At 46.7% G+C, this 11,730-nt stretch overlaps 1 protein-coding gene across 1 annotated transcript in view; it reads left to right on the top strand.

The window, feature by feature from the left end:
• The first annotated feature begins 2,271 nt into the window (after window positions 1-2,271).
• The window catches only part of DNAI1 (dynein axonemal intermediate chain 1), a 135,045-nt gene continuing 125,586 nt past the window's right edge, over window positions 2,272-11,730 (top strand). The window contains exons 1-4 of the mRNA XM_063456699.1: window positions 2,272-2,353; window positions 5,981-6,053; window positions 6,483-6,557; window positions 10,291-10,389. Of these exons, the coding sequence (XP_063312769.1) occupies window positions 6,018-6,053; window positions 6,483-6,557; window positions 10,291-10,389 (210 nt within the window). The 5' untranslated portion in view covers window positions 2,272-2,353; window positions 5,981-6,017. The remainder of the gene's footprint in view (window positions 2,354-5,980; window positions 6,054-6,482; window positions 6,558-10,290; window positions 10,390-11,730) is intronic.

The following is an 11,730-nucleotide window of genomic DNA, read 5'->3' as shown; positions in this document are numbered from 1 at the left end:
AAATTATCCTTCTCACACCCCCCTTATTATAAATTATCCTTCTCACCACCCTCTCCCTTATTATAAATTATCCTTCTCACCCCCCCTCCCTTATTATAAATTATCCTTCTCACACCCCCTCCCTTATTATAAATTATCCTTCTCACCACCCCCTCCCTTATTATAAATTATCCTTCTCACCCCCCCTCCCTTATTATAAATTATCCTTCTCACACCCCCTCCCTTATTATAAATTATCCTTCTCACCACCCCCTCCCTTATTATAAATTATCCTTCTCACACCCCCTCCCTTATTATAAATTATCCTTCTCACCACCCCCTCCCTTATTATAAATTATCCTTCTCACACCCCCTCCCTTATTATAAATTATCCTTCTCAGCCCCCCTCCCTTATTATAAATTATCCTTCTCACCACCCCCCCTTATTATAAATTATCCTTCTCACCCCCCCTCCCTTATTATAAATTATCCTTCTCACCACCCCCTCCCTTATTATAAATTATCCTTCTCACCCCCTCCCTTATTATAAATTATCCTTCTCACCCCCTCCCTTATTATAAATTATCCTTCTCACCACCCCCCCTTATTATAAATTATCCTTCTCACCCCCCTCCCTTATTATAAATTATCCTTCTCACCCCCCTCCCTTATTATAAATTATCCTTCTCACCCCCTCCCTTATTATAAATTATCCTTCTCACCCCCCCTCCCTTATTATAAATTATCCTTCTCACACACCCTCCCTTATTATAAATTATCCTTCTCACCCCCCCTCCCTTATTATAAATTATCCTTCTCACCCCTCCCTTATTATAAATTATCCTTCTCACCCCCCTCCCTTATTATAAATTATCCTTCTCACCCCCCCTCCCTTATTATAAATTATCCTTCTCACCCCCTCCCTTATTATAAATTATCCTTCTCACCCCCTCCCTTTTTATAAATTATCCTTCTCACCCCCCCTTATTATAAATTATCCTTCTCACCCCCTCCCTTATTATAAATTATCCTTCTCACTCCCTCCCTTAATTTAAATTATCCTTCTCACCCCCCCTCTCTTATTATAAATTATCCTTCTCACCCCCTCCCTTATTATAAATTATCCTTCTCACCCCCCCTTATTATAAATTATCCTTCTCACACCCCCCTTATTATAAATTATCCTTCTCACCACCCCCTCCCTTATTATAAATTATCCTTCTCACCCCCCTCCCTTATTATAAATTATCCTTCTCACACCCCCTCCCTTATTATAAATTATCCTTCTCACCACCCCCTCCCTTATTATAAATTATCCTTCTCACACCCCCTCCCTTATTATAAATTATCCTTCTCACACCCCCCTTATTATAAATTATCCTTCTCACCACCCTCTCCCTTATTATAAATTATCCTTCTCACCCCCCCCTTATTATAAATTATCCTTCTCACACCCCCTCCCTTATTATAAATTATCCTTCTCACCACCCCCTCCCTTATTATAAATTATCCTTCTCACCCCCCCTCCCTTATTATAAATTATCCTTCTCACACCCCCTCCCTTATTATAAATTATCCTTCTCACCACCCCCTCCCTTATTATAAATTATCCTTCTCACCACCCTCTCCCTTATTATAAATTATCCTTCTCACCACCCCCTCCCTTATTATAAATTATCCTTCTCACACCCCCTCCCTTATTATAAATTATCCTTCTCAGCCCCCCTCCCTTATTATAAATTATCCTTCTCACCCCCCCCTTATTATAAATTATCCTTCTCACCCCCCTCCCTTATTATAAAATATCCTTCTCACCCCCCCTCCCTTATTATAAATTATCCTTCTCACCCCCCCTCCCTTTTTATAAATTATCCTTCTCACCCCCCCTCTCTTATTATAAATTATCCTTCTCACCCCCTCCCTTATTATAAATTATCCTTCTCACCCCCCCTTATTATAAATTATCCTTCTCACCCCCCCTTATTATAAATTATCCTTCTCACCCCCTCCCTTATTATAAATTATCCTATCACCACCCCCTCCCTTATTGTATAATCCACTCAGTGTGTGACAGTCACTGTAAGCTGACAATTACATAGAGGTCATTTAAAAGGCCCCGCCCCTAATGTCACTCACGGCTGCAGACAGCCTGCCATTGGATGGAGTGAGACCTCCTAGCAAGCCCCGCCCCTAATGTCACTCACGGCAGCAGACAGCCTGCCATTGGATGATGTAAGGCATGCCCCGCCCCTGTACGCTGTCCATTTCAATTTAACTCTATCAGCCGCTGTATCATAGCAACGAACAACTTCCGCTCACCCACGGCCTCCGTATCAGAGCAACAGAAATCAACTTCCGGTCTAACCGACAGCAGGTCAGTATTATTAAATACCCGGTTACTGTCTGTGTCCGGCTCTGTGTGGGTAAATACCCGGTTACTGTCTTTGTCCGGCTCTGTGTGTGGGTAAATACCCGGTTACTGTCTGTATCCGGCTCTGTGTGTGTAAATACCCGGTTACTGTCTGTATCCGGCTCTGTGTGTGGGTAAATACCCGGTTACTGTCTGTATCCGGCTCTGTGTGTGTAAATACCCGGTTACTGTCTGTATCCGGCTCTGTGTGTGTAAATACCCGGTTACTGTCTGTATCCGGCTCTGTGTGTGTAAATACCCGGTTACTGTCTGTATCCGGCTCTGTGTGTGGGTAAATACCCGGTTACTGTGTGTATCCGGCTCTGTGTGTGGGTAAATACCCGGTTACTGTCTGTATCAGGCTCTGTGTGGGTAAATACCCGGTTACTGTCTGTATCCGGCTCTGTGTGTGGGTAAATACCCGGTTACTGTCTGTATCAGGCTCTGTGTGGGTAAATACCCGGTTACTGTCTTTGTCCGGCTCTGTGTGTGGGTAAATACCCGGTTACTGTCTGTATCCGGCTCTGTGTGGGTAAATACCCGGTTACTGTCTGTATCCGGCTCTGTGTGGGTAAATACCCGGTTACTGTCTGTATCCGGCTCTGTGTGGGTAAATACCCGGTTACTGTCTGTATCCGGCTCTGTGTGTGTAAATACCCGGTTACTGTCTGTATCCGGCTCTGTGTGTGGGTAAATACCCGGTTACTGTGTGTATCCGGCTCTGTGTGTGGGTAAATACCCGGTTACTGTCTGTATCAGGCTCTGTGTGGGTAAATACCCGGTTACTGTCTGTATCCGGCTCTGTGTGTGGGTAAATACCCGGTTACTGTCTGTATCAGGCTCTGTGTGGGTAAATACCCGGTTACTGTCTGTATCAGGCTCTGTGTGGGTAAATACCCGGTTACTGTCTTTGTCCGGCTCTGTGTGTGGGTAAATACCCGGTTACTGTCTGTATCCGGCTCTGTGTGGGTAAATACCCGGTTACTGTCTGTATCCGGCTCTGTGTGGGTAAATACCCGGTTACTGTCTGTATCCGGCTCTGTGTGGGTAAATACCCGGTTACTGTCTGTATCCGGCTCTGTGTGTGGGTAAATACCCGGTTACTGTCTGTATCCGGCTCTGTGTGGGTAAATACCCGGTTACTGTCTGTGTCCGGCTCTGTGTGGGTAAATACCCGGTTACTGTCTGTATCCGGCTCTGTGTGTGGGTAAATACCCGGTTACTGTCTGTATCCGGCTCTGTGTGTGGGTAAATACCCGGTTACTGTCTGTATCCGGCTCTGTGTGGGTAAATACCCGGTTACTGTCTGTATCCGGCTCTGTGTGTGTGTGTAAATACCCGGTTACTGTCTGTATCCGGCTCTGTGTGTGTAAATACCCGGTTACTGTCTGTATCCGGCTCTGTGTGTGTAAATACCCGGTTACTGTCTGTATCCGGCTCTGTGTGGGTAAATACCCGGTTACTGTCTGTATCCGGCTCTGTGTGGGTAAATACCCGGTTACTGTGTGTATCCGGCTCTGTGTGGGTAAATACCCGGTTACTGTCTGTATCCGGCTCTGTGTGCGGGTAAATACCCGGTTACTGTCTGTATCCGGCTCTGTGTGTGGGTAAATACCCGGTTACTGTCTGTATCCGGCTCTGTGTGTGGGTAAATACCTGGTTACTGTCTGTATCCGGCTCTGTGTGGGTAAATACCCGGTTACTGTCTGTATCCGGCTCTGTGTGTGGGTAAATACCCGGTTACTGTGTGTATCCGGCTCTGTGTGTGTGTGTAAATACCCGGTTACTGTCTGTATCAGGCTCTGTGTGGGTAAATACCCGGTTACTGTCTTTGTCCGGCTCTGTGTGTGGGTAAATACCCGGTTACTGTCTGTATCCGGCTCTGTGTGGGTAAATACCCGGTTACTGTCTGTATCCGGCTCTGTGTGTGTAAATACCCGGTTACTGTCTGTATCCGGCTCTGTGTGGGTAAATACCCGGTTACTGTCTGTGTCCGGCTCTGTGTGGGTAAATACCCGGTTACTGTCTGTATCAGGCTCTGTGTGGGTAAATACCCGGCTACTGTCTGTATCCGGCTCTGTGTGGGTAAATACCCGGTTACTGTCTGTATCCGGCTCTGTGTGTGGGTAAATACCCAGTTACTGTCTGTGTCCGGCTCTGTGTGTGGGTAAATACCCGGTTACTGTCTGTATCCGGCTCTGTGTGGGTAAATACCCGGTTACTGTCTGTATCCGGCTCTGTGTGGGTAAATACCCGGTTACTGTCTGTGTCCGGCTCTGTGTGTGGGTAAATACCCAGTTACTGTCTGTGTCCGGCTCTGTGTGTGGGTAAATACCCGGTTACTGTCTGTATCCGGCTCTGTGTGTGGGTAAATACCCGGTTACTGTCTGTATTCGGCTCTGTGTGGGTAAATACCCGGTTACTGTCTGTATCCGGCTCTGTGTGTGGGTAAATACCCGGTTACTGTCTGTGTCCGGCTCTGTGTGTGTAAATACCCGGTTACTGTCTGTATCCGGCTCTGTGTGCGGGTAAATACCCGGTTACTGTCTGTATCCGGCTCTGTGTGTGGGTAAATACCCGGTTACTGTCTGTATCCGGCTCTGTGCGGGTAAATACCCGGTTACTGTCTGTGTCCGGCTCTGTGTGTGGGTAAATACCCGGTTACTGTCTGTATCCAGCTCTGTGTGTGTGTAAATACCCGGTTACTGTCTGTATCCGGCTCTGTGTGTGGGTAAATACCCGGTTACTGTCTGTATCCGGCTCTGTGCGGGTAAATACCCGGTTACTGTCTGTGTCCGGCTCTGTGTGTGGGTAAATACCCGGTTACTGTCTGTATCCAGCTCTGTGTGTGGGTAAATACCCGGTTACTGTCTGTATCCGGCTCTGTGTGGGTAAATACCCGGTTACTGTCTGTATCCGGCTCTGTGTGGGTAAATACCCGGTTACTGTCTGTATCCGGCTCTGTGCGGGTAAATACCCGGTTACTGTCTGTATCCGGCTCTGTGTGTGTAAATACCCGGTTACTGTCTGTATCCGGCTCTGTGCGGGTAAATACCCGGTTACTGTCTGTGTCCGGCTCTGTGTGTGTGTGTAAATACCCGGTTACTGTCTGTATCCGGCTCTGTGTGGGTAAATACCCGGTTACTGTCTGTGTCCGGCTCTGTGTGTGTGTAAATACCCGGTTACTGTCTGTATCCGGCTCTGTGTGTGTAAATACCCGGTTACTGTCTGTATCCGGCTCTGTGTGTGTAAATACCCGGTTACTGTCTGTATCCGGCTCTGTGTGTGTAAATACCCGGTTACTGTCTGTATCCGGCTCTGTGTGTGTAAATACCCGGTTACTGTCTGTATCCGGCTCTGTGTGGGTAAATACCCGGTTACTGTCTGTGTCCGGTTCTGTGTGTGTCAGTCTTAGTTCTGTTTTATCCCTGGTTACTGTCTGTAGTCAGCTTTGTGTGTGTGTGCCAGTGCAGGTAAATGTTAACTTACTATCTATATCCAGGGATTTAAACTGTATACCCTTTTTAATGGTTTCTCTGATTAGATTGTTTGTCTCGTGTAGTTTAATGGATTTCCATCATATTATTGCAGATACATCACTGGCTTTGAAAGGAACACAGAGTTCATCATGCCAACCAAAACTATGCCAATTAAGACAAAACAGGTAAATTCTAACACCGCCCCTTTTATGACACTTTATAACTCCGTTCCTCCTTTTTCTTTATTTCCCTGTGATTTTATTTGAGAATTTATATAGTGCATTAACATTGTAACTGTTTTAACATTAAAACTGCCATAATATTCGTAGTGTGTATAAATATGTTATCACCAGCAAGTGTGAAACACAACCATACGATTGTAGCCCTGGCTATTGAGAATCCTAACCAGGCACGTATAGTCCTGGCTGGCGAGAGAATAAAGCATCCGTATGCCTGTCCAGTAAGAGACTAGAATTATAATAATAAAAGCAGACTGAGACATGCCATCTTCCTGAATACAAAGTGATAATATGTGTGAATATATATATAATAGTCCATTCATATCTGCAAATAATGGGAACTTTTTATTTATTTATTTATTTACATTTTTCCAGAATACTGGGGCGCCTCCAATGCAGTCACAGAAGTTAATTCTCCCCAAACCACCAAAGGGCATCACAAAAAAGAGGGTAAGTAAGGTTTCTGCCTGGGACGCACATTCTAAATTTAATGGTTTTAAACTGCTTCCATCTAATCATTCATGAGTAATATGATGTTTTGCTGTGTGATGGTGGCATGCCAGAATCCATGTGTCAAGGCAATCTGTATGGAAATCTTCATTTACGGCAATGCCAGCATACCATATAAGCTCGTCAGGCCAGATAAATGGGAAGTCATACAAATGATTACAAATTGGGATTTGGGAATGAGCTGCAGCTAAGGGGCTTTAGTTATGATTTCAAAGTATTAATGCTGCTAGTTATGGTGTTGCGGAATTGGTGCTGCTAGTTATGGTGTTGCGGAATTGGTGCTGTTAGTTATGGTGTTGCGGTGGTGGTGCTACTAGTTATGGTGTCGCGGTGGTGGTGCTACTAGTTATGGTGTCGCGGTGGTGGTGCTGCTAGTTATGGTGTCGCGGTGGTGGTGCTGCTAGTTATGGTGTCGCGGTGGTGGTGCTGCTAGTTATGGTGTCGCGGTGGTGGTGCTGCTAGTTATGGTGTTGCGGAATTGGTGCTGTTAGTTATGGTGTTGCGGTGGTGGTGCTGCTAGTTATGGTGTTGCGGTGGTGGTGCTGCTAGTTATGGTGTCGCGGTGGTGGTGCTGCTAGTTATGGTGTCGCGGTGGTGGTGCTACTAGTTATGGTGTTGCGGTGTTGGTGCTGCTAGTTATGGTGTTGCGGTGTTGGTGCTGCTAGTTATGGTGTCACGGTATTGGTGCTGTTATGGTGTCGCGATATTGGTGCTGCTATGGTGTTGCGTTATTGGTGCTGCTAGTTATGGTGTCGCGGTTGTAACGGATCACCTGGCACCCCGACTGGGTACCTCCGTTGAAGGATGCTCCTAGCACTTCCTGAGGACTCCAAGCACTGCAGCAGACACCATAACCACTGTAGACTCCTCCAGACAGCAAGGCAGGAACAAGCTCTTACAAGAGCTTAATAGTGATTATAGCAAGAGAGTATGACTAGCATAGCAATCCTTTGTAGCAGATTCCCCCAATAAGAGACGGCACTCCAAATTGAGGGTGAAGTAGAACTCGTTTATTTGGCACCAAAGGGCCTTCTTTTGTGCAGGTTTTACAGATACAGTACCGCCCACAGGGTTTTGTAAAATAACCAATAAACACGTACAATACATTCACACTCCCACACAAAATACTCCCCTCTGCCTGAGATACAATTACCTTACACAATGGGTTAATGCAATTATCACAGGCAGGAAAATACACAGTTTTACACAATATTCATAACTTTAAATATCCACATACATTTTCAGAATCAGCATACTCCAAATACAAACATACGTCAAAATCATACAAATTGGTGCAGTGGGTCAAAAGTCAGATCGAAGTCCTTTGTGACCAAATGAAGCATGGCTTTTCTGCCCAAAACCTGCTCCACAGAGTCTTCTATCCTGGAGATAATTGGGAAGTAATCCAATTATCTCCAAGGACAGAGGCAAAACTCCATTAGCCACATGGTAGCAAAAGACAATAAATATATATATAACTGTGCAGCTATTCCATAAAACAGATACATTCAACATATCCCCAGATAACATTATTACTGAATGGCGGTCAGATCACATACATACAGTTCAATTGCCATGGAGCCAAAGTCTTTCACATAGTCTTTTGTTACATGAATAGGCTCCATGGTATGGCTATCTGGGGTATCCCTGTTCAAATAGGGAAAGTACCGAATGACCCGGCTTTCGGGTCTTTGCAGGGGAATTCAAGCCTTCAACATGGGGGTCATAGTCACAAGGCAGGAGGCTGGCAATCAGTCTTCTCCAATGCCCAGTGGCGAGGTTGGTTCCCCCACAATAACATTCGCACAAAACTTACATTTTCAGAATCCGCATATTTCAAATACAAACATATGTCAAAATCATACAAATTAGTCCAGTGGGTCAAAAGTTAGTTGGAAGTCCCTTTTTGACCAACTGCAAGCATGGCTTGGGTGTGGTAAGCCAATTATCTCCAGCATACAGAAAATATCTCCATTTACAACAACAGTAAAAAGACATAATTCCTATCACACTGAACAGAACCCCCACATTCACCACCTATCCCCAGATAGCTTGGATCTGGGCGCTCACTATATCCGAACAGCGCTCAGATCCCACGAACACAGTCAAATCGCCATGGGGTTAAACCATAGCAAGGTCTGATGAGAGACGGGGGGGGGGGGGGGAATAAGCTGCCGCTGGGGAGAGGTGGTAACCGGCTCCTCTCCCTGGCACTCTCTCCGATGTTGGAGAGGGGGACCAACTGTCTCCCCTTTCTGTAATACACTCTGCCGCTAGGGAGAGAGACCGACTGTCTCTTCTCCCAGTAACACAGGCTGCTGCTGGGGAGAGAGACCAAATGTCTGTTCTCCCAGTAACCCATACTGCTGCTGGGACGTGAGACCGACTATCTCCCCTTCCAATAATGCGCTCTGCCGCTGGGGAGTGAGACCGGTTGTCTCTCCTCCCTGTAATGTACTCTGCCGCTGGGGATCTGGGCTGACTGCCCAGCATCCCTGCAGAGCCGGTAGAGAGATCTCGGTCCCATCTCCACCTGCCATCTGTGGGTCTCTCCAGGACCAGTCTATGAGGTCCCCCTACTTCTGCAGCTGGAAGTGAAGCAGGGGGGGTACCTCGGCTGCGTTTTCCCAGCTGCAGGCTGACAGGTCTGGGTCCGCCACCCAGTTTTCCCGTTCTGCGTCCATGCTCTGCGGCTGACCCGAGTTTAGTAGTTCCACATAGTCCATCTCCAGCTCTCGTTCCTTGGCAGCGAAACGGCGGAGGTCTTCTTCTCCCAGTCCAATAGACAGCGTTATTGATGCTGCTAGTTCTGGTGTCGAGGTATTAGTGCTGTTAGTTATGGTGTCACGGTGTTGATGCTGTTAGTTATGGTGTCACGGTGTTGATGCTGTTAGTTATGGTGTCACGGTGTTGATGCTGTTAGTTATGGTGTCACGGTGTTGATGCTGTTAGTTATGGTGTCACGGTGTTGACGCTGTTGGTGCTGTTAGTTATGATGTTGGTGCTGTTAGTTATGGTGTCACGGTGTTGATGCTGTTAGTTATGGTGTCACGGTGTTGATGCTGTTAGTTATGGTGTCACGGTGTTGATGCTGTTAGTTATGGTGTCACGGTGTTGACGCTGTTGGTGCTGTTAGTTATGATGTTGGTGCTGTTAGTTATGGTGTCACGGTGTTGGTGCTGTTGGTGCTGTTAGTTATGGTGTCGAGGTGTTGGTGCTGTTAGTTATGGTGTTGAGGTGTTGGTGCTGTTAGTTATGGTGTCGAGGTGTTGGTGCTGTTAGTTATGGTGTCGAGGTGTTGGTGCTGTTAGTTATGGTGTCGAGGTGTTGGTGCTGTTAGTTATGGTGTCGCGGTGTTGGTGCTGTTAGTTATGGTGTCACGGTGTTGATGCTGTTAGTTATGGTGTCACGGTGTTGGCGCTGTTAGTTATGGTGTCACGGTGTTGATGCTGTTAGTTATGGTGTCACGGTGTTGGCGCTGTTAGTTATGGTGTCACGGTGTTGGCGCTGTTAGTTATGGTGTCGAGGTGTTGGTGCTGTTAGTTATGGTGTCGAGGTGTTGGTGCTGCTAGTTATGGTGTTGGTGCTGCTAGTTATGGTGTCGCGGTGTTGGTGCTGTTGGTGATGACGTCAAGCCTAATATTCATGTCTTGATGTATGATTTCTTATAAAGGATGAAGATGATTCTACAGACATGGGAGATGGTGCCGATGAATGGTCTCAACCCAAGGCACTTACTAAGCCTCCCGACCAACTGCAGCTAACCGAGGCGGTGCGTTGTTTTTATTTTATTTTTTTTACTTCCATGTTTCTATGCATTACAGCATAGTAAGGATTTTCAAAATCAATACCCGATATAACACCGTAAGAGCAAAGGTTCAGTTACAGATACAGCACAGGGTGGAAGCTCAGTCAGTTACAGATACAGCACAGGGTGGAAGCTCAGTCAGTTACAGATACAGCACAGGGTGGAAGCTCAGTCAGTTACAGATACAGCACAGGGTGGAAGCTCAGTCAGTTACAGATACAGCACAGGGTGGAAGCTCAGTCAGTTACAGATACAGCACAGGGTGGAAGCTCAGTCAGTTACAGATACAGCACAGGGTGGAAGCTCAGTCAGTTACAGATACAGCACAGGGTGGAAGCTCAGTCAGTTACAGATACAGCACAGGGTGGAAGCTCAGTCAGTTACAGATACAGCACAGGGTGGAAGCTCAGTCAGTTACAGATACAGCACAGGGTGGAAGCTCAGTCAGTTACAGATACAGCACAGGGTGGAAGCTCAGTCAGTTACAGATACAGCACAGGGTGGAAGCTCAGTCAGTTACAGATACAGCACAGGGTGGAAGCTCAGTCAGTTACAGATACAGCACAGGGTGGAAGCTCAGTCAGTTACAGATACAGCACAGGGTGGAAGCTCAGTCAGTTACAGATACAGCACAGGGTGGAAGCTCAGTCAGTTACAGATACAGCACAGGGTGGAAGCTCAGTCAGTTACAGATACAGCACAGGGTGGAAGCTCAGTCAGTTACAGATACAGCACAGGGTGGAAGCTCAGTCAGTTACAGATACAGCACAGGGTGGAAGCTCAGTCAGTTACAGATACAGCACAGGGTGGAAGCTCAGTCAGTTACAGATACAGCACAGGGTGGAAGCTCAGTCAGTTACAGATACAGCACAGGGTGGAAGCTCAGTCAGTTACAGATACAGCACAGGGTGGAAGCTCAGTCAGTTACAGATACAGCACAGGGTGGAAGCTCAGTCAGTTACAGATACAGCACAGGGTGGAAGCTCAGTCAGTTACAGATACAGCACAGGGTGGAAGCTCAGTCAGTTACAGATACAGCACAGGGTGGAAGCTCAGTCAGTTACAGATACAGCACAGGGTGGAAGCTCAGTCAGTTACAGATACAGCACAGGGTGGAAGCTCAGTCAGTTACAGATACAGCACAGGGTGGAAGCTCAGTCAGTTACAGATACAGCACAGGGTGGAAGCTCAGTCAGTTACAGATACAGCACAGGGTGGAAGCTCAGTCAGTTACAGATACAGCACAGGGTGGAAGCTCAGTCAGTTACAGATACAGCACAGGGTGGAAGCTCAGTCAGTTACAGA

The sequence above is a fragment of the Pelobates fuscus genome, chromosome 5 (assembly GCF_036172605.1).
Source record: "Pelobates fuscus isolate aPelFus1 chromosome 5, aPelFus1.pri, whole genome shotgun sequence".
Lineage (NCBI taxonomy): Eukaryota > Metazoa > Chordata > Amphibia > Anura > Pelobatidae > Pelobates > Pelobates fuscus.
Note: the sequence above shows the minus strand (reverse complement) of the source record. Positions and strands in the feature narration are given on the sequence as shown.